General features: G+C 33.8%; 1 protein-coding gene across 1 annotated transcript in view; it reads right to left on the bottom strand.

Annotated features, from left to right (window-relative positions):
• LOC140438625 (uncharacterized) overlaps positions 1-23,232 on the bottom strand; it is a gene marked incomplete at its 5' end in the record, with an annotated part of 257,371 nt that overhangs the window by 164,619 nt on the left and 69,520 nt on the right. The window contains 2 exons of the mRNA XM_072528285.1: positions 11,117-11,360; positions 15,804-15,999. Of these exons, the coding sequence (XP_072384386.1) occupies positions 11,117-11,360; positions 15,804-15,999 (440 nt within the window). The remainder of the gene's footprint in view (positions 1-11,116; positions 11,361-15,803; positions 16,000-23,232) is intronic.

A 23,232-nucleotide genomic window follows, 5' to 3' on the forward strand; every position in this document is an offset into this window, starting at 1 on the left:
TTAAATTGGGAAAAAGTTGTCTGGAGAGATTAATACATCTGCAAGATGCACCAGAAAAACTCGTCTTGTCAAAAGGAAGAAAACTGTTCCTCGCCATCTGAATCCTTAAGAGAAACTTTCTTCTGGTAGCCATCTTCCTTACCCTGTATGGAGGACTCTCAATCATCTGCGAGTCAACGTGTCCAAGTGTAAAACCAAAATGGACAAATGGGTATTCTTTTTAGTTAGAGATTTAATTGTTTAAAATGAACACGTAAATAAAGTATAGTAATTACCTAATGATTGGACGACAAATTTGTAGGGTTTTATGGGGTAAAACCACTGGTTTAACGTTGAATTCTTGCCGGACAACAGACATATACGACACTGGATGGCCAAGCGTTGATAATACACGTATTCTATACTTTAGTGCTAATATGTCTCTAACCGTTTGATAATTATTATTGTTAAAATATTACTTACACTTAAACATGACTAATTACCGGTAAATGCAAAGTTTCTCTCACATATTCTCAGGATAATGACAAGATATGAACATGCACGTTTTGCTATTTAAATGATAATTCATTTTTACTTTATAATCTATAGTTAAAACAACATCATTTTATTTAACATACATATTATTTGTCAAACACAAGAAATAGCGACATCTAGAGTACACTTTATTTATTATTTTTTTTTTTTAATTGCACTTCTTCATTACTGGAAGAAGATTGGTTTTAACAAGAACAATTTTGCAAAGATATTTGTGCAGAACAGCAGTTATAGAATCATCTAATCGCAAAAAAAGGTCTTGTAAGTCAAATATATGAAGAATATTGCACAGAATACGATAATCGTATTTACAGTGTCCTTTAATTTGAAAGGCAACCCTTGTAAAATTAGGTTTTTTAATTTTTCGTTTAATTACGCAATTAAGCTGTTGATCTTTTCCTTATTTTTTTGAAGCGTCTTTTGTTATTAATTTTTGTATCAAAAACATCTATTATAATAATTTTTCTCGTGAAATTGAGAGCCTTCTTAATTGACGATCCGGTATATATTTACATCCTTATAAAACGAGTTCAACAGTTAATCTGTTTTGTTACTATCCAAAAAATGTTACAACATAGATTATAAGAGATAAAAGAGAAAACAACACAATAATAAGACCAAGTTTTCTTTTCCCGGTTTTTTCTAAGAAGGCAACTACTTCCACGCACAATAATTTCGAAAGAAAAACTTTATTTAATATACGACTCAACAATATTCCGTGTCGCAAAGCAATTAAATAACGAGTCAGAGGTTGCTTGACCTCAATAGATATATCAACATGAACCCCTTAGCGGATAATGAATTTTTTGACACCAATTTTACCCTTGCCTTTTTATAATTATAGCACGTGGTTGCATTTTTTGACAAATGTAATAAAGTACCGGGGCCAAGTTTTATTACAGAAAAACATAATATTTTACCTAACCGCTCATTTGGAACCATTGATTAGAATTATATTACGTATAAAAAAAGTAGGGAAATTTTAATAAGAAGATTTCAAGGAGCAAGTTAAGAATTTTTTATTGGGATATACCTTCTTCTTCTTCAAGTGCCCTCTCCGCTATGGAGTTTCGCAATCATCATTGCTATTCGTATCTTTGAAGCTGTTGCTCTAAATAATTGGTTAGATGTGCACTGGAACCAGTCTCTCAAATTGCGCAGCCAAGATATACGTCGTCTCCCCACGCTTCGTTTGCCCTGAATCTTAATCATAATACTGGTTATATAGTCATATAGTGGTTTACAGATTATACACCTGTAGTTTGCACTATACGACAAAAATAAGTATATAATACAATATAATATATTATAATATACACTAATTTTTACAAAATGTTTTGGCCTCCGAAGACAGTACATATTTTGTACTTATGTATTTCTACAAAACGGTTGGCGCTGTTTTGTCAAATTAATGAATCTCTCACCACTTTCACTATTAAGTTAAAAAGATAAATAATTGCTCTCCTGTATTATACACATCATTAACAGATTTTTAATATGTACTATCGTGGGAAGTTCTATATCTTGGTTTAGATCAAATTGGGTAGTTGATTCTACAGTTAACTGTTACATATTTTCCCTATTCTTTTTGTAATTCGGCTTTTAATACTTTTTCTTTGAGTTTCGGAGAGATTACCGTCAAAATTTCGATACATCTGGGTATATCTGTAGTAAAAGGTGTATTTTTTAGGGGTATACAACTTTGAAATCGAATAAAACAAAGATGATTTCTATAAATTAAGATGAAATTGACTTTATTCGAAAGGTAATCTTTTAGCATCATAATTTAAATATAATTTTTGGCATATAACCGTCATGTCTGGCTCTGACGTAGTCTAATCTGGAGGTTCAATTTTCGATCACTTTTTCCAATATTTGTCGCTGTATATCGGCAATAACGCGGCGAATGTTGTTCTCCAAGTGGTCAGTTGTTTCATGTCTGTCGGCGTAGACTGGCGCCTTTACATATTCTTCTTCTTCAGCCTTCATTTATCCATTGTTGGACATAGGCCTCCTCCAATTGCTTCCACGCTTTTCTATCTTTTGCAATTCTCATCCACTGCTTTCCAGCTACAGCTGTTATATCGTCTATCCATCTCTTTTTGAGTCTTTCCATGCTTCTTCTTGTTTCTCTAGGTCTCCAGAATGTCACTTTATGAGGCCATCTGTTGGTGTCTTGTCTTGCTACATGTGCTACCCATTGCCATCTCAATGTCGCTATTTTTTCTATGATGTCGGTTACTTTAGTTCTTCGACGTATTTCGGTGTTAGGAATTTTGTCTCTCGAGGCTTATATTTAACATGGCCCTCTCCATGGCCCGTTGAGTTACTCTTAATTGTTCTGCCATTTTTCTTGTTATTGCCATAGTTTGTAATCCATAAGTTGCAACTGGTAGAATACAAGTATCATAGGTCTTTCGTTTTAAGTGTATTAGGATTTTTCTGTCTTTTAAAATGAAGCTTAACTTACCAAAAGCAGCTCATGACAATTGTGTCCTTCTTTTAATTTCTAGGGTTTGATTTTCCTTTTCAGTTTTAAATGCATGTGCTAGATATAAATATACATATATATATATATATATATATATATATATATATATATATATATATATATATATATATATATATATATATTGTTCTAACTTTTCTATATTGATGATCTATCGTGATGTTTTCTAGGCTGTTGCTTAATATCTTTGTTTTGTCGAGATTCATTTTTATTCCTATTTGATTCGATTTGTGATTTAAATCTTGTAGCATTGATTTTAGTTTATGGATATATGTGCTTATCAGTACTATGTCGTCTGCGAAACGCAAATAGTTAAGATATACTCCATCTATATTTAATATCTTTTCGGCCCAATTTAGTTTTTTGAAGACATTTTCTAATGCCAAAGTAAATAACTTGGGTGAGATGGTGTCGCCGTGTCTCACACCTTTGCCAAGGTCTATTTTCATAGTTTCCAGATCATCATCTATTTTTACGTGAAAAGTAGCATCATCGTATATATTCTTTAGGAGGGCAGCATATCTTGAATCTACTCTAGCGTCCTCCAATGCTGTTAAGAAAGCCCATCCCTCGATACTGTCGAATGCTTTGTGATAATCGATAAATTTCAGATGTAGTGGTATGTTGTACTTTATTGTTTTTTCAATACCTGTCCGGATTGTTTGCAAGTGATCGATAGTGCTAAAACCCTTACGAAAGCCTGCTTACTTCACTGATTGGTATGCATCTAGCTTAGCTGTCAATATATTTGTTATTATTCGGGTTGGTAGTTTGTAAAGGTGTGACAATATGCTTATTGGTCGGTAGTTTTTTATATTTGCGGCGTCTACTTTTTTATGAAGTAGAATGACTTCCGCATTTTTCCATGCTTTTGGTATTTGTCCTTCCAATAGGCCTTCATTCAGTAATGCTCTCATTGCCTCTTCTAATGCAGTGCCTCCCGTTTTTAGTATCTCTGAAGTAATTTTATCTTCTTCTGGTGTTTTCCCATTTTTCATTTGTTTTTGGGCGGCTCTAATTTCTGATGTTATTATTTCAGGGAGATCCTCTGAGCCCACATTTAAGTATATAGCTTCTTATAAAATTTTCGGATTTGTCCAACGATCTCTTCCTTATGCGAGCACAATGTTTCACGGTCGTGTTTTATCCTTATGATTTTATTCCTGCCAGTAGATTTACATGTTTTTAGTACTTTCATGTTCTTATTGTTCTCTATGGTTTCAAGAATCTGGTTTGTTCTATAAGCTCTGAGGTCTTTTCGAATATTTTTCTTAACGCTTCTGTTGAGCGCTTTATAGTCCGGGTTATCTCTGTTCGTTCTTCTTCTTTTCTCTATCTGTTCTAAAGTCTCGGGTTTTAGTTTAGCTCCTTTTTGTTTTCTTATTCTACAACAAAGTTTCTTAGTGACTGTTTGTATGTCTTTAGTTATTTTCTCGGCTAGTTTATCTATATTCTTGTGCTCAAAGGTATTTGCTACTAGTTTCCGTGATAATTCCTCTTGGTATTTCTCTTTATTACTGGCTAGGATGTCTGCCGTCGGTAAAGGGTTTGTTGTTAATAGTTTTCGTCTTTCTCTCTTTACGTTAATACGTATATCGGCACGAATTAGTCTATGGTCACTGCCAGTATTAAATTTGTTCAGCACCTCGATGTTTTTACATACTGATCTATCACTGGAAAGGATAAAATCTATTCCATTCTTAACCTGGACGTCAGGGCTACGCCATGTCCACTTTCTTTGTATTTTTTTTACATAAAACGTGTTAAGGCAAAACATTTTTTTGGTGCTTACGTAATTTGCTAATGTCTCTCCTCTGGTGTTTCTGTTGCCTAGACCGAAATTTCCCATGTAGTCTGAGTCGCCTGGTATTCGCCGCCATATTTTTGCATTAAAATCTCCGGTGATGATAACATAGTGTATTTTTTCTAGGTATTTAGCTCGCGTTATATCTTCGTAAAGTTGTTCTATTGACTCGTCATCCGCAGTGAAAGTTGGAGCACATTGGTAGTTGAAGCACCTTTACATATCCCTACATAAAATAGTCTAGCAGTGCTAAAACGCACGATCATGGAGGCCAATTCACGGTCCGTAAAGTGAAACTATGCGGTTGCCAAAAGTTTCCTTCAATAAATCAATTATGGTACGAGCTGTATGACATGACAGCGACAGCTGCTGCACATCATGTTGTTCAATTGGGGAATTAAAAAGGTAGTAATTATGGCTGTATAGCGGTTACCATTGCCTGTAACATTTTGGTCAGCATCGTTTTTGAAAAAGTACGGTCCAATGATTCCACCAGACCATAAGGCACACCAAACTCAACTCCAAATAGGGCAGTTTTATTTGTTGACGTTGCCATTCAACAAAAAGTGAGCTTCATCGCTAAAACCAAATTCGTTTATGAACATCAAAATCAACGGCAATCTCGTTTTGGACCCGCTCACCGAATTTACGAATCTACTCCTTGCTGGGTGATAATGTACCCTCAATTCTAAGTTGGATTTTGTAAGCACGCCAAAGCCAACTGCTGTGCACGATGGCAGATAGACTGATTCGGGTCTTTCTGTATGCTACGCTCTACAGCAGCAACAACTTCTTCTGTATTTGTTCTTCTGTACTGTACGACGTGTCTGTGGATGCATATTACCATTTAGATAATGTACTTTTCCGAATAATTGTTCACTTTTTTGAGCAGCAGACTTGTTGTCTACTTCTAAATATTTTGTTAATAAGTTTGTTATGGAGAATTACAACATGAGTGCAGTTGCGGTTGGAGTGGGTACAGTTGTCCACACCCTTTCGTGAAAATTGACAGTAGACGCGCAAGAAAGAAGAGGAACCTGTAGATAGATACAGACTTTATATTTGAGAGTAGAGTAGAAGTACAATTTTTGTAATGAGTTTTGTAATAAGTTTGTTTCAGTGATAATTTTTCGACTGTTCTAACAACCATTCAAATTTCGTCATTTTGTGTCATGTGGAACAATTTCACCCAATCATGTCAACATTAGACTGATAATTGCATTCAGTGCAATTTTCAATCCCTATGACAACACGATCGAGTTTGACAACTTCATCCAAATAAATTTCAAAATGTCACGTTTCGGCAATGAGAATGTTATAAATATTATGCGTGGTAATAGATCTTCTATAGTAGAGAACAGCAACGAATCTAATGTTAACTTAAATTTTAATAATTGTACTTTCACTAACTGTACTTTTATTAAATAAATGTTTCGTTATGTTGAGTTATGATTTTTTTTTTTTCGAAAAATTATCCGCCGAATATCCCTCGGACATTGATGAATGCCTCATAATTTCATGACAAATTTCTCAAGCTCGTTGCTTGGTAACAGCACTCGGCTTCGTGCTGTTACCAAGGAACGAGCTTTCGATTGTCATGAAATTATCTCGTCTGTTATCAATGTCCTAGGGATATTACTACTGCAAATAAAGTAGTAGTAAAGTAGTGTATCAATTTTATGCAAGCGAGTTATTCAAACAAGCGAGTTCACCCCAACAAAGTTAATTTCAATTAATTCTTAAAGAGAAACAATAGTGCAATCAATAAAATTAGATCTAAGGCCATTTTAAAACATAAAAAAAGCAAAAAGCCAGCAAGTAAACAATCTAAGAATTAATTCTAAACAGAGAAAGTTATTAGCACAAATAGAGTACTGTATAGAAAGTAATACAACTATATAATTTTTGTTTTATTGTAATGTAAAGGAAAAAAAACACCCAGACTATATGGTTTACCTAAGATACATAAGGAGGGTATTCCAAATCGTCCAGTTGTTAGTTTCATAAACACTCGAGTTTCCATCCTATCAAAATTTATATTATATCTTATTAACATTATTAACAACATGACGAACTTTACTCCCCGTTTCTTAGTCAAAAACAACAGTAATCTAGTCAATAACCTACAACAGATTAATCTTCACCCCAACACTATTATGCTTTTATTTGATGTCAGCAATCTATTGGCTTCTATCTATAAGCAAGAAACAATTAGTCTGGTTCACTCTCTTCTAAAAGCCAATTCCATCACTTTGTCTACTACCAACTCCATTGTCCAACTATTACAACTTTGCTTAGATCAAGATTTCTTTGTTTTTACCAACAAATATTACAGACAACCTGATGGCTTAGCCATGGGCAGCTGTCTCTCTCCTCTATTAGCTGATGTATTGATAGATCATTTAGAATCCACACAGATCATGTAAAATCCTGAAGTACTTCACTGGTTTCGCTATGTTTACGACTGTTTAGTCTTCATTTCAGGTAACTCCAACTCAGCTGAACTATTACTTTCTAAAATTAACCAAATCCACCCCAATATTAAGTTCACCATGGAACTAGAATTATCCAAGTCAATCAATTTTCTTGATCTTACCATTACCAGATTAAATGACCAGTTCAACTTCAGTACCTACAGGCTACAGGAAACCCACACAGACCAACCATGTAATACTTTTCTCTTCTAATCACTCTATGTCACACAAATATGCAGCTTTTCACAGTTACATCCATCGCCTGGAAACCATTCCACTTTTTCAGTCGAACTATAAAAAAGAATTTAATATTCTCACGCAAATAGCAATCAGTAATGATATTGATCAAAAAATCATCAATAAACTCATCCATAGAAGTTGTCTTAAAAATCTGCAGGAGACTGCGTTCCCCAGAGAAATTACCACTAAACCCAATTACGTTTCACTTTCTTATCATCACGAGAGACTTTCTGGAGATATTCGAAATCTCATAAAACGTTCATTTGAAAACATCCACGTTTCTTTTAAAGTACCCAATAATTTGGGTCAGCGTATATCTAATTCCAAAGACACTATCAATTATACGAACCGTAGAGGTGTTTATAGACTAAAATGTTCAGATTCTGAACCTACATAGGAAGAACGTGTAGATCATTGTCTTCACGCTTTTTAGAGCACATAATAAGAGAAAATGCTTCCACTTTATCTCAACATCTAAAAGAAAATAACCACACCCTCAATATCCTAGAAGACGTATCGTTTATTCACAATATTCCCCAAAAAAACTTTAAAAAAAATAGACTTATATGAAGATCTTGAAATTATCAAAGAAAAACAGAGAAGTCCAAATTGTGTTAATCGCCATGTCTCATTTAATCGAGACTTCCTTCCTCTCCATCACCAACTATTCTCATGACGCACACCCTCAATTTCTACTGCATCATTAAAATTTACATTAATCATTCTTCTCTTGTTATTTATTTATCTTTCTCAGTCCACTCCAAACCTCTCTTTCAATACATCTAACTTTCCATCTTTCCCCACTTCTTTCTAGGATTCTAATATTTACGTCTGACCCCTATGCCTAATGTTCTCCATGCTCTTTACTTTATATTTATCCTTTAACACTTAATTAGTTATTTATGTTCATGAACTTATAACTTATATTTTTATATTTCTTAGGCACCAAATGTTGCTTTTTAACATAGAGGGCATTCCATGCTTAAGGTATAAGTTAAGTACTACATGAACAGTACATTACTACAAAATTTATTTTATTTAAACTTCATATCAATAGCACTTTCAAATACATCATTTAACATTTCACTCTCCAACAATAAAATTTAAAGAACCCAACTTCCTAAATATAGCTGCTTTCCATTTTCCAAGTACCAAATGTTGCAAAATCATAAAGGGCCTTTTGTAAAAATATTTAGTTTACCACCACTGAATTTAGATATTTGTATAGTTGGTTGCCTATCAGTACCCACAAAATTTTACCAAACTTCAATCCACCTACATTAATAAAAAAAATTTCAAATTTCTTAAGGTACATTTAGGATAAATTCATAATTCAAACTACAAAATATTAATGACTGCTACTGTTATTTTTATTATAATTTTAACTTATTCAAATTTAAACATTGCTGGCTACTGTCATATTGAGACAAATAGCTCAAGTTACATTGACTGTTTTATTCCGACTTCCGTCCTAACATGTCATTATTGTCATTTTAATCAGTTGCTATCAACAAGTCCTCGTAGACCATGATACTATAACTAACAAGATAAGTCAACGCGCATGTTCTTGCATCTCTCTCGCACATCTGTGACGTAAGCCCGAGACAACTTTAATGATGCCAAGTTAAATGCTCTATCTGATGCTATTCTGTGTACTTCAAAACTTAATGAATGATATGTTTATTTATTCATTAATGTAGTAAAGACTTTGTATATTATATTGCTATATAAATTTTGTGGTGAAAACATTCAGTTTATTGTGTTAATATCACCTAATTTATTTATCGTACTCAACTTCCTCTCGACTACCTGTAGCTACTTTATAAAGAAGACTAATTATTTGATTGACATAATGTATTGTGCAGTGGTGGGTTGTTTAAACAATTATAATAAAAAAGTAAATCTTTTTCGAAGTGTCGTTTTTTTGTGTTTCCTAGAAGCAAACAAATGCGTAAAGTATGGGTCTTCAAGTGTTTTCAGCAAGACAAATTTAATGTAGAAACCGCGAGAATATGATCAAAACATTTTACAGAAGCTGACTGTTGTTCAAAAAAAAAACTATAGTGGAATATTACTGCTAATAGTATAATTAATTAGTATGAAATTGTCACTGAAGAGATCTTTTCCTCGCTAAACCTTCCTAGTGGTGATACAGAAATTAACCCTAAAGATTTAATTGACAGTCATCAGGATTTTATTAATTCGAATATAAAAGACCTGGAATGGGATTGATTGGAAAATTTAGCCGGTTTCATGGCATTTAAGTTACAAAAAAAAAGAAATACTTGGATATATTCCGGACGCTAACGATAAATCGTTTACTTGGGTAAACCACGTTTCTGAGGGTGGTTTACTCAATTCAACACTGGAATTTGTAACTAAATGTAGTGAACTGGAACATATTTTTCGTAGTTATAATGACAACAAATTAAAAATAACTAAAAATTATTTAAAAAACCTAATAAAAGCTGCAAAATATGTAAATGTTAGCGAAGATGTAAAATTACTTTTTTTATATGTAAAATGTATTTAATACTAATTCTAAATAAAAATATTAAAGATAATTATTACAATATCCGCAAGAGAAAAATCACGAAGATTGTAAAATAAATGTCTAAATGATATTCATAAAGTCTGAAGTATGACCTGCTTTTACTTATGTTTCAAATTCTTTACATTTTACCGGCCTTTTATATTTAATTTATGTTTTGTAGCAATATCTATTTTGTTTGTAATACACACAATCAAATCGAAGGTTCATATATTTCTTTAATTAATTTTACAAATTACTTATTATTTTTCAAACCACGTTTTCACAGAAAGCAACTAGTTATGACTTCTTAGTGCACGATATGGCATCCAGGTATACTTACCGTCAACAGTTTAAGTTTCGAAGTTGTTCATTACAGTAATGGAACAACGATGCATCATTAAAATAAGATCCACACAAGTCCCCTGGCTTTGTCTCGCTATGACGTCATGCGCAAAGTCGATTAAAATTAGAACGGCAAGTGAGCATACCTTGTTTGTTATAGTATCATGCTCGTAGACACTTCGTCTCAGGACTAGCAACTTCCAGTGGAGTGTTACTTGCCATGTTATTAATTCTTGTTGTAACTTAAACATCCTAGTATATAAGATCAAATAATGTATGAAATAAATCTTAAATAATAATAATTAAAAATCTTAATAATCTTAAAAAATTAAATAATGTAAATTATTAACCATATTTTGTATTAACTATAGTCAAAATTTAAAATTTCATGTTTTATTTAATTAAAGTGGTTATATACTTCAAGGATACACTGATGATGGAATATTAATCCCAAAAACGTTCTGCGATATAGTCCGATAGTGTGTTTTAGTTATATACCTTTTATAAAGGATTCTTAAATAAATTTTTTTGAAACAAAAGTGTTAGTTAATAACACTATTTAAAATTCTAATTATCTATCAAGGATATAGTTTTATTTGTTTATAAACTTGTCCGTTTATAATTTGATCCTACTACTAAACGTAGGTAATAAAATTAAAACTACTTACTTTTTTACTTACCTTGTTCTTACCACTCTCACAAGATACAGGTGATCTGGAGCAGCTTTTGTAACCCGTTCGACAATATCTAAAACTTCAGTATTCGAGCAAAGTTGAGCTAGTGACGCCAGTGTTTCGAGCGCTGCATGTCTAACTTTTCGCCTTCGATCTCTTAAAGTGGCTGAAGAAAACTCCGTCATTTTAACGATTTCTAAATCACTTCTAGGAAGAAGTCTCGCTGAGGCCATTAATACTTGCAGAGCACCTAAATAATGAATATTGACATTTTTTATATACATATATGAAAAATATGATAATAAAAAATTTATAAATAAAGACAGAGTTTAAAATAGGTAGATCGATAACTCAAGTCCTCCTATTTATGGACGAGATATCTCCAAGACAATCAATAAATTATTGTTTATAGAGCTATTTATTCTATTTATTTATCAGTATCATTTACATTTCAAAAACTTCTTGCTAATTATACAACATAGTAAGTAGTAAGAAAAAATATAACGTTTATTTAACTTTTTGAATTTGAGTCATTTTCAAAATCCTAATAATACCTTTTCAATATTTTAAAATGGTATACATATATTCATTTTGTTATCTTCCAAATACCGCTTCGTATTTTATTTTTTTTTTATTGTACACCTCATTACCGATATGTATTTCAGATAATATTAATACAGTATACTCCCTCTATAACGAATACGGTTATTACGAGCTTTCGCTTATAACGAGGTACATTAGATGTCCCGTGAAATTTCTATTGAACTATAACCCTCTATAGCCAGGCTAACTTTGGTTATAACGAGAGAAAATAATATCGAAAAATGTGTTTTATTACGTTTTTAGCCCGGCCGTGGCTATAAAGAAATACCCTTTTTAACTGCCGCCCGCAATAAACTTCTTCTGTTTAATCTTCCGACCGATATTTTGTTGTCGAAAATTACAATTTATGATTGACAAGTGTTAGTGTAGGGGGTTGACCATTAGCACATAATAGACAAGAAAGTCGTAATAGACAAGATGTATTTCATTTCATTGACAATAAAAGCAAACAACTTTTTTTCAAAAACGTCGATCAAACAATATTTAGCATCTTATATTGCTCCGAATGGCTTCACTATAGGAAGTTAATGTATAAGAAAACTACATATTCATATGTACGCACAGTATTATTGTTGTTTGATATAACGAGATCGGCTTATAACGGGGTAATTAGTCTGCCAGTTCAGTTCTCATTGTAGAGGGAGTCTACTGTATAATAAAGTACGGTTTTTGGAATCTGGACGTAATATTAAGAGTTGAACGTTGTTTTGACGGGAAAACAAAATAATATCTAAATAGAAACAAAAAACCGTTTTGTGATATATACAATATACACCTATTAGATATATAAACGGTTCTTTCCAGACCCTTCCTTTAGTTGTGACGTATTGTTGTGTTTTAGGCATATCAAGAATTATTGCATGTAATTGGTATTTTTTTGGTATTGGCAAAGTGGTATATTTTTGCAATTTAGATTAAAAAACAAAAGCTTGGATTTTAGCTACAAAAAATATCAGCAAGGAGAATTTGCTTTACAAAGTGTTTACTAGAGTGGCATGTCTATAAAGTGTACAACTGGCCTGTTACTGTACTGACAGTAGATAAAGAGAAGACCACAGGTATAGGCAACACAGGATCTGGATTGTGTCAATTATGCCATTTGTACTCTGTAATACTCCTACGACAGTTGAGAGGCTTACGGAAAATGTGTTTAAAGGGTTATCTTGGAAACGTGCCTGGTGTATATAGACGACATAATCGTCTTTGAGGAGACTTTTGAAGATCATCTAAAGAATCACGAAAACATATTTAAAAGACTTAAAGCTGTCTAATTGATATTAAACTGCAAGAAGTGCATTTCAAAGTAAAGTCAATTATCTAGGTCATATAGTCGAAAACCAAATACGAAGTTTAGTTGGGCTATATACTTATTACCGGAGGTTCATTAACAAGTTTGCAGATGTCGTTAAGTCATGAATACGACTAATAGAGGAAGCAAGAGATTACTGCCGGGATGGAGACTATTAAGCTGCCTTTGAAACATTGAACAAGCATTAAACACAGCACCAATATCAGAGTATCCGCTGCCAGAAGAAGAGTTTATCTATAATACAGATGCAAGTCATGTCAGAATTGGAGAAGTACTATCTTAGATTCAAGGAGGACAGGAAGGAATTTGAGAGAAATTATTACGTCACAAGAAGAGATCGGGAAGAAAAGATTAAGGGTCGGGCTAGAGTTAGCCACAGAAATGCTGATTCTCTTTCTAGAAGGCTGTGCGTAGTGGAGTCTTCTTACTGCAACATAACAGAATCCAAGAAAGCAGCAATACCAAGAACGACGGTGGTTAACAACGTGTTGACGCCTATTAAGATTAGAGAAGAACAAAAGAAAGATCCAGTTTTACAGAAAATTCTAAAATGGAAAGAAAAAAACCATCGACCATATTGGCAAGAAATATCAAGTCCATAATCAGCAGTTAAGACGTACTGAGCCCAGTGGGACTCCTTTAACATGGAGGACAGCTTGCTTAAACGAGTACTGGAAAATGATAATGTTTCAGAGAAGAGAACAGAGTTTGTGATTACACAGACCTGAATATTGAAGCCGAACGTATTGAAAAGAGTACACCGATTTAAATATCTGGGATATACAGTAAATGATAAGTGGGACCCAAACGTACAGATTAAGATCCGAATTGAAATAGCAAGATCCAAATTTATCAAAATGAGAAAGCTCTTAAGCAACCGCCACCTAAACGTTAACCTCCGATGGCGCGCCACGAAATGCTACGTACTCTCTACGCTACTTTACGGAATTGAAGGGGGACGTTAACAGCAGCAACTATAAAGAAGTTAGCGGCTCTAGAAATGTGGCTGTATCGATGCATACTGAGAATACCTTGGACAGACAGAGTGACCAACACAAAGGTATCAAGACGAATGGGTAAAGAGGTGGAATTGTTAACAACTGTTAAAAGGAGGAAAGCGTCATACCTGGACCGTAATGATAAGTACAGTCTGCTACAGCTTATCGTGGAAGGCAATATTGAAGGTAGAAGAGGTTTGGGCAGAAAGAAGAAATCCTGGCTGAGAAACTTGAGAGAATTGTTTCAAATACCAGAAGAAATATAATACATGCGGCACAAAACAGAGAAACCTATTGTTTGATGGTCGTCAACCTACGGTAGAAGACGGCACATAAAGAAGATTACACAGATCAGAATAGCCGAAGTACTTCCTCAGTTACACGATAGTCCATAAGAAAGGCATTTCGGTGTAAAGAAAATCCTTCAGAGAATTCGGAAACCGTTTTATTGGATGAATAGTTCCAAATATGTAAAGAACTGGTGCAAGAAATGTACTACCTGTGTTACGAGTAACGGACCTTACCGAAAAAAAGCCCCTATGAGACAGTACAATATTGGAACTCCATTTGAAATAATAACTTTGGACATTGCCTGGCCATTTTCAAAAAATGAAAATGGATGCAATTACACGTTGGTCGTAATGGATTATGAACTAAATCAATATCTAGGCAGTTTCAGATTAGAGGTCGCCACTATTGCGAATGTGGTAATCAAAAAGTACACCAGCCGATTTAGAGTAGGTACTTTTGGAGATATAAAGTGACCAAGGGAAAACTTTAAAAGCAATTTATTTCAGGCAATCTGTTATAGGCTAGGCATGAAAAAAGCAAGATTTACTCGAACTTCCAGATGACCACTCACTGGCCCATACCATTCCGGCCAATATTAAAGTACTCCAGAATGTATCACGTTACCCTTTTTATCTGGTAACAAAAGACATTACATATGATCAACCCACCTACTAAGATATAGGGAAAACATTACTTCAATTGAGGGAGCACGTTCTTGAGTCCAACCTACAACATAAAACCATGCCAATGTAGAAATGCCGCCAATTGGATTGCAGTGTTATCCGAAATATGGTGGAGCAAATCTTTAAGGACATCGAAGTCTAGGTACTAGTCTGTTGCATCTGCCTACTTACTAGTATAGAGTGAAAACCTTCCCCTTCCACTTTTATACAATTGGGAGTTGTAAATTAGGGTCCAGTTGCCGATATTAGCATTCAGTTCCAGTCCCAATCCCGACAAGATTTCAGGATTTTATATCTTAAGTAGGGGGCAAAGTAATGTCGGCCCTGCATGGCACTGCAAAGTTTACCGACGCTGAACCGAATACACGGTGAATGGTAGGTGTTTACCAGACCCTTTTGGTCGAAAACTCAAGAATGGACTATCTGGCGTCATAAAGGGGTCTGTGTACGTGCTAAATCGAGAAATATCTAGGACCGACCCCAAAATATATAAATACAGAACGAATTGCATAGACTGATATAAGCGCGTATTATTTTCGAGAAATATAAACTTGTAATAAATATATATTATATAAATTAATGATATTTTGGTTAGTGCAAATAAAATTAAATAGTGTTTTAAAATAATAGTACATAAAATAACGACTAAATAAAATAGTGTAAGATTATTAGTAAATTAGAAAGTGAAAATACGTTGCAGGTGAAAATCTCAAAACATATCGACGTGATGTTCGTCACGTGTGATCAGTGTGGCATACTACATATTATAAACTAATTTATTTAAATACTTTCAAATTGTAGTAACTTACCTTCTCTTGTTTTATGGGCAAAACATCTATCTATAACTTCAGCTATAAATCGTTTAGGTGGACATTTTTTCATTATTTCCATTGAGAGATTTATCCCTAAAGGTGCACCTATTTTACATATACCCAAACTTACTCGTCCAAGACATTGCTCTAGAACTTCAGGTCTGATATTTTTGACCATTAAAGTTAGAGCATCCTAAAAAATTATTAAAAAGAATTATTATGTGATAGTAATATTATGTGATTAAAATCATTTGAAATGTAGACCAGCAGAACTACAAATGAAGAAGGACTGGGAGTAATGAACACACACCCTCATCTGGTCAATACTATCAAAATTAGAAAGACGTCATATCTAGGACACATAATGCGCCATAGGGAATTTGACCAGCTCCAGGTAATATTTGAAGGCAAGATTGAAGGTAAAAGGAGCATAGGACGAAAGAAAAAATTTGGCTACGAAACATCAGAGATTGGACCCACACAAGAGGAAATAAATTAATTCATCAAGTCCAGAACAGAGAAAAATTTGCCATATTGATCGCCAATCTCAACAGAAAAGGCACTTAGGAGGGAGGAATATTATGTGATACAAAGATTAGAAGCAATTTAAAAGATTTAAAGTATTCGAGCTTGAATCTAGAAACATTTTTATTAAAAATTATGATTATTATTGTACAATTATACTAAGTTATATAGAAATCATAACACTCATTATAAAATATTAATTGTTGTTGCACTTCGGAGAGCAACACACTCTTGGATGCACCTTGTTTCTAATTAAGCGGTCAGTATCCTCCTGGGGTATCTTGTTTTACGCGCAATTAATTTCTCCCGAAGTGTTCGAAGTGTTTAGGAATGATGCTCTAAATTAGGACGTTTCCGAGTCATCATGAGTCACACGTGTTTATATATATATATTTAGGGATTCTACAGTATTCACTGCCTTCCCTCGCTCAACCGTTTCCATCTCTCTCTGTTGTTCCATTCTCCATCGTTTAGGCCTCTCTTACTCATGGCGTCGTCTACTTCGATCCTCCAGGATTTTCGGGGTCGTCCTCTTTTCCTCCTTCCTATGGGGCTCCATTCAGTTATTCTCTTTATCCATCTGCTGTCGCTAGTTCTTCTTACATGTCCATACCACTTTAATCTTTTTTGTTCTATATATGTTAGTATGTCTGTTTCTATTGATGTTCTTTGCTTTATTTCGTCATTACTTCTCCTATCCATTCTTGTTACTCTGCAGCATCTTCGCAGGCATTCCATCTCTGTTGCTACTATCTTACTGCTGTTTTTCTTGTTTATGATCCAATTTTCAGCCCCATATGTCATATACTTCGCACTAATGTTTTATAAATCTGGGTTTTTGTCTTCATATTTAGGTGTCTATCCCACCATACTGAGTTAAGTTGTCGGATTGCTGTTCTTGTTTGTCCTAATCTTTGTGTAATTTCTTCCTCTGTTGTTGCCTTTTTCGTGATTATAAACCCCAGGTATTTGAGTTTATCCTTTCCTTTGATTGTTACGTTGCCATCAATCTGTAGATCTTGTATGTCTTCTTCACTTGTAGATAGGTACCTACTCTGTTTTTGCGAGATTAATATCTAGGCCAGCCTTGGTATATTCTTCTTGTAGTTTCTTCATCATGTAGCTGAGGTCGTCTTGGTCTTGTGCAATCACTACCTCGTCTGCAAAGTTTAACGTATATAGGTATTCGTTCCGTACCGGTACACGTGTTTAATTGGTGATAAATCTAGGGATCTCGGGCACCAGGGCAAAAAATAGCCATCAGTCTATTCAAATAATTTCATGGTGACTTAATGTGAGACTTTGCGCTATCCTGCTGAAAAATTGGTTCTTGGAGCGTCTAAAACAGGGTATGAGGCGAGGTTCCAGAATTTCTTCTACATATCGCTGAGCTGTCATGTTTCCTCTGACAAATATAAAAGGTGACCTTAAACTATAAGCAATGGCACCCTACACCATAACTCCAAAATTGCGATGCAACTGGAAATGTGGATTTCGTCTTTCATCACGCTATCTCCTGACCCAGGTCTCACTATCCTGGATCCCTAAACAAAATCGAGATTTATCATTAAAGACAGCTCCATCCTATCCCTGGTTTAAAGTCAATTTTTTTCTGTACCATTCAAGACGTTTACTTCGATGTTCATGGGTGAAAGGTCAAATTTCGACAATAATTTATTTACATATTTATTTATTTACAATTAGTCTTTCATGACTTGAAATCCATTGAGTTGCAATAGACCTGGTAGTAAAGAAACGATCTTTTAAAGCTAATAACCTTAGGCGACGATCTTCCGTGCCATCCAGCATACTCGATCTTTGTGATTGTCCTCCCCGCCATGCTCTACAACATCTTAATATAGTATTTTAACTTGTACCGTAATTTCCCGAAAATAAAATCGGGCTTCACTTAGATCAACTTTTTACCCCTATCAAACTATACTCGCATCGAAATTTGCGCGTATTTGTACTTTATGCATTGTACTTAAATGACTTTTTTAAAAACCAAGAACTGAATACCGCTAAATTGATCAGTGCTAAACCTAAAATTAAAAAAAAATTATTAAAATCCTTTATAAAAGGTATATAATTAAAAAACCCAATCGGGCTATATCAATTTTGAGCCAAAACATGTACATGATATTTAGTGGCTCAAAATATGTACACCTAGACACTGATGATGGAATATGGATTTCAAAAACGTTTTGTTGTTTTGATATAGCCCGATTGGGTTTTTTAATTATGTACCTTTTATAAAGGATTTTAATATTTTTTTGTGATACATGGTATACAGTCAGCTACAGGAACTTAGTTTCCTTGTGTATTTTAATTTGACAGGAACTTAGTTTCCTTGTGGACTAAAATTAAAAATTTTTATTGGCAGGAGAGGCATAAACCACGAGGGTCACAGAGCCTCTCAGACCGTTAGCAAACGAAACCCCTGTGATATGCTGAAACACATACTTAGAAAATCTGCAATTCAACTTAAAACGCACAAAAGAATAGATACGTGGAATGTATAAAGTCTATTCCAACAAGGTAAAGCACATAACCTGATATAAGAAATGCAATGCTTAAAAATACATATCCTTGGATATAGTGAAGTTCGATAGCCTAAGAGTGGCAGAAGTGAAATAGACAACTACGTGTTTTATTACTCTGGAGATAAGACGCCACAAAATTGCAATAGAGTAGCTATTGTCGTCAATAAAAAAAACCAAAAACTCAGACAAAGATTTTATATTGATAAAGAATGGAAGTGTTTTTATAAAATTAAACGCCATGCCGTGCAATATAAACATCATTACAACATACACACCGACATCTGATAGCACATAGGAAGAAGTAGACAGCTTTTACAATGAATTAGACAAAACACTGGAAAAAACTAAAAAAGAGAAAGTTAATATTCCTTTAGACGATTTCAATGCGAAAGTAGGGAAAGAAAGAGATGGAGCAGTAGTAGGCGAATATGGACTATGACGTAATGAGAGAGGAGAGAAGCTAGTTCAGTTTTGCAAGGACAAAGAACTCACTATCAAGAACACATGGTACAAACTACCAGTCCAAAGAATACACTCCTGGAAAGCTCCTAGAGATGACGGTGGGAAAATAGTTAGCATCCTGATTGACTACATCATTCTTCTTCTTCTTAACATGCCATACACCAAAGTGCGTAGGCGACTATCTCATTACTAGAATTCTGTTCTTGGCGGCGTGACACAGCTCGCCTGTATTGTGTATTCCTGTCCATTCTTTAATATTTCTTAACCAGGATAATTGTTTGCTGCCGGCTCCTCTCCTACCTTCGATCTTCCCTTGTAGGATTAACTGTGGTATTTCATATTTTGCTCCTCTCAATATGTGCCCAAGGTAACCAATCTTGCGTTTTTTAATTAATTTAAAGAGTTCTCTTTCCACGCTGGCTCTCTTAAGGACGTCATCGTTTCGAACTCTATCCACCCAAGGTATGCGCATCATTCTTCTTAATGACCACATTTCAAATGCTTCAAGTTTGTTGATAGATGTTTTTTCAAAGTCCACGTTTCCATGCCATAAAGCAAGATGGACCATATGTAGCACTTGACCATTCTGTAGCGTATTTCGAAATTTAGGTTTTGATTACATAGGAGCGGTCTGAATTTCACAAAAGCTTGTCTTGCCATTTGTATTCGGGTTTTTATCTCTTGTTGTGGATCCGATTGGTCATTGATTGTGGTGCCAAGGTATTTAAAAGTTTTCACGCGTTTTATGCGATCGTCACCTATGCATATTATCGGGTTTTCTGGAGGGTTTCTGCTAATGACCATATATTTCGTTTTCAAAATGTTGATTTTGAGGCCATATTTTTTACCTATGCTATTCACCATATCAAGTAATAACTGCTGATCTTCCAATTTATCAGTTATAATCACTGTGTCGTCCGCATAGCGTAGGTTGCTAATTGGTATGCCGTTCACCTTAATGCCTAATTCCGTGTCCAAATTAAAATTCCGTAATTAAAAACCAAAAATTTCATAACGCCATAGTATCAACTAAAGCTTACCCACGGGCAGATTACCCATAGTACTATAATAAGCAATCATTAGTTTAGTACGTACTTGCCAAGTTAAAAACTTTTTTAAAGTACTTATATTTAACGATAAAAGAAAAATCGCACAAGTAAATTTTTTTATTGTAAAATACGAGGCTTGTTCAACAAAAAGCCATCTTCGACTCAGAAAATAAATATTTTTAAAAACATCCGCAAGCAGTTACCACGATAATTAAGTAACAAATCACATTGTTTTACCAACCGAGATATATCCTGCTTAAAGAGTTCTTGTGGATATTGCTGGAAGAATTCTTCTACGGCATTTTGTACTTCTTCGTCTGATTGAAAGCAATGACCGTTTAACATTTTTTTGAGTTGTAAAAATCGCAAAGCGGTAAGTTAGGAGTAAGGAATGGATGCTCTAATACACCCTATTTCTTTCCTTCTAGATTTTGTTTCACTTCTTCTGCAACATGAGGCCAAGTGTTGTCGTGAAGAAGAATGACACCACGCAAAGCTTCCCTAGACGCTTTTGTCTTATTGCTTGATGGAGCTTGTTCAAAGTTTTGTGATACAAGTTTGCATTTATATGCACTCACTCTAAATTCTGTAAGTTCTATAAATAAGGGTCCTTCTCGGTCGACAAAAAAATATTCACATGACCTTGCCTGCAGAAGGTTGAAGGTCCTTCTTTGGAATAAAATTTTTGAACCAAAAAGTTGATTCTTAAAAGATTGCAGTCTGAAGTCTTTTATTTTTGTGTTAACAAGTAGTTAATATTTTACTTTTTAAATAATCGTTTATTTTTTACGAATACCGCAATTTATTTACTGATAAGTTAATTGATGTTAATATTTTAGTGATATTAAATATATTTTGTTAAGTAATATATAAATTTTTTGCTTTGTTTTATTGACGATATAACTTTTTTGCAGCATATAGGTAAACTTGTCAATTTTATTAGTTTTGCTTATGTAATTCTTTGATATGATTTATGACGATTTTTAGTCCTGCATAAATCTCAGGTTAATATTTATTGCCGCCCTTTATTTTGCAGTTCCTCTATTTATTATCTACCTGTTATCTATATGTTATTTTTCTTCTATTAGTCATATCCTTACCCACTCTCAATGAAGCTCCCAATTCTGAGCAATGAGACCTTCGTATGGTTCTTTTGTACGATCAGCTTATTACCACCTGATCTTCTTCTCTATGACCACCTTGAGTTAACTTTACGTTACAACATGTCTATTAAAATTAATTGTTTTCATTTCCATTTGAACTGTTTCGCTTCAAATTAAGGAGAGGTCAGTAATAAACACGGTAATAGGTTTCATCAGGACATATGTATTAGATAAGTGATGGACATAATACAGACATAATTCTGAATGACCAACTTGAGACAAACAGTTCTCCCCTCCTTAACTTATTCAATTAAAGACTATAAAGTGTAAACATATACCACAAATAGATCACTTGAGAAAGGCACTCTTGCCGAAACAGCTGTCGTGATAATAATAATAAATTTTGTAGATGTGTTGAATATAAAAGTTTTCAGTGTTTTATTGTTAGATATGTATTAGAAATGGAGAAACGGTTCTAAGAAAAAATACAGTGAATATGTTTGCGACTACTGCTAGAAGTGCTTAGAAATGTTCCGGAAGCTACTCGTAACCGCAGGATCCTACGAAAGTTTGTGGAATCATGTAAGTTTATATATTTTTTGTAAATTTCGTCTGATTAAACTGTTTCAATAAAACTTTGTAGCTCTAAAAATTGTTACATAATGGAGCAAGAGAAACTTTATATTTAAAATTAGCATACTCCACATATATGATTATTTTGGAGAGGAAAAACAATACCTTACATTAATTGTTGGACAGTGTAAATTAGTGTATGTGATTTTAAAGAAAATTAAGGTATTTTGCTGCATTCAGTGTTTAGTGCAGTCATTGAAGCATTATTGCTCCGAATTTTTTTACTGTGAATCGAATTGCATGCAATTTTGGAATTTAGTTCATCTTACCCTTAACTTTAAAAGTGAAAATGATTTGAACTCCGCAACCACCCTGGGGGTGGTTGCCACCACTTCTCGGGGGTGAATTTTTTTTTAAATAACCTCGGATATCGATAGTAGGCCTAATTTTAAGCAAAAAATCATCTATAAAGTTTTTCGAAAAATCCAATACTTTTCAAGTTATTGGCAATTGAAAATTCGCAATTTTTTCACATTTTTCATCGGTTTTTTGCAAATATCTCCAAAAATATACGTTTTATCGAAAATTTTATACAAAACAAAATTGTAGCAGGTAAAAAAATAAACAATTTGGTTTTTTATAAAGTATTCTAAGTGCAACATTAAGCTAGATATTAAAGATCAAAGCCGTTTTTTATTTTGTCTGAAATTTAATCGATGTGGCCAATGCCATCTAGCGGCGAGCAGATGCATTTTAGGCATTCTAGTAAAAAAGAGTTTTGTAGTGCTTGAAATAAGCTTTAAAACGAGCACTATCAAAAGTCTTTTGCACGTGAAATAAGTGAGTTGTATTGCAAATAAGAGGAGCATCTAATGTTTTTTCTTTTAAATCAATGGGTTTCATAAGTGCCATTTCCACCAAAATTAAAATTAATCGTAATCCGCCTAGAATTAAGTTTATTATGAAGAGTTTGATAGATTGTATGAGTTTGACTGCTTCTGAACACATATTTTTCAAAAAAGTCACGATTAAAAAAAATTTCAAATTAAAAAAAAAACCACATTTTTTTCATAATATCTCAAAAATGACGAGAGATACTTATAAAAGTGTAAGAATAAAAAGTTTAGGTATTTTTATGACAAACAATTTGGTTTTTTTTGCTTTTTCTGTC

Source organism: Diabrotica undecimpunctata, chromosome 4 (genome assembly GCF_040954645.1).
Source record: "Diabrotica undecimpunctata isolate CICGRU chromosome 4, icDiaUnde3, whole genome shotgun sequence".
Classification (NCBI taxonomy): Eukaryota; Metazoa; Arthropoda; class Insecta; order Coleoptera; family Chrysomelidae; genus Diabrotica; species Diabrotica undecimpunctata.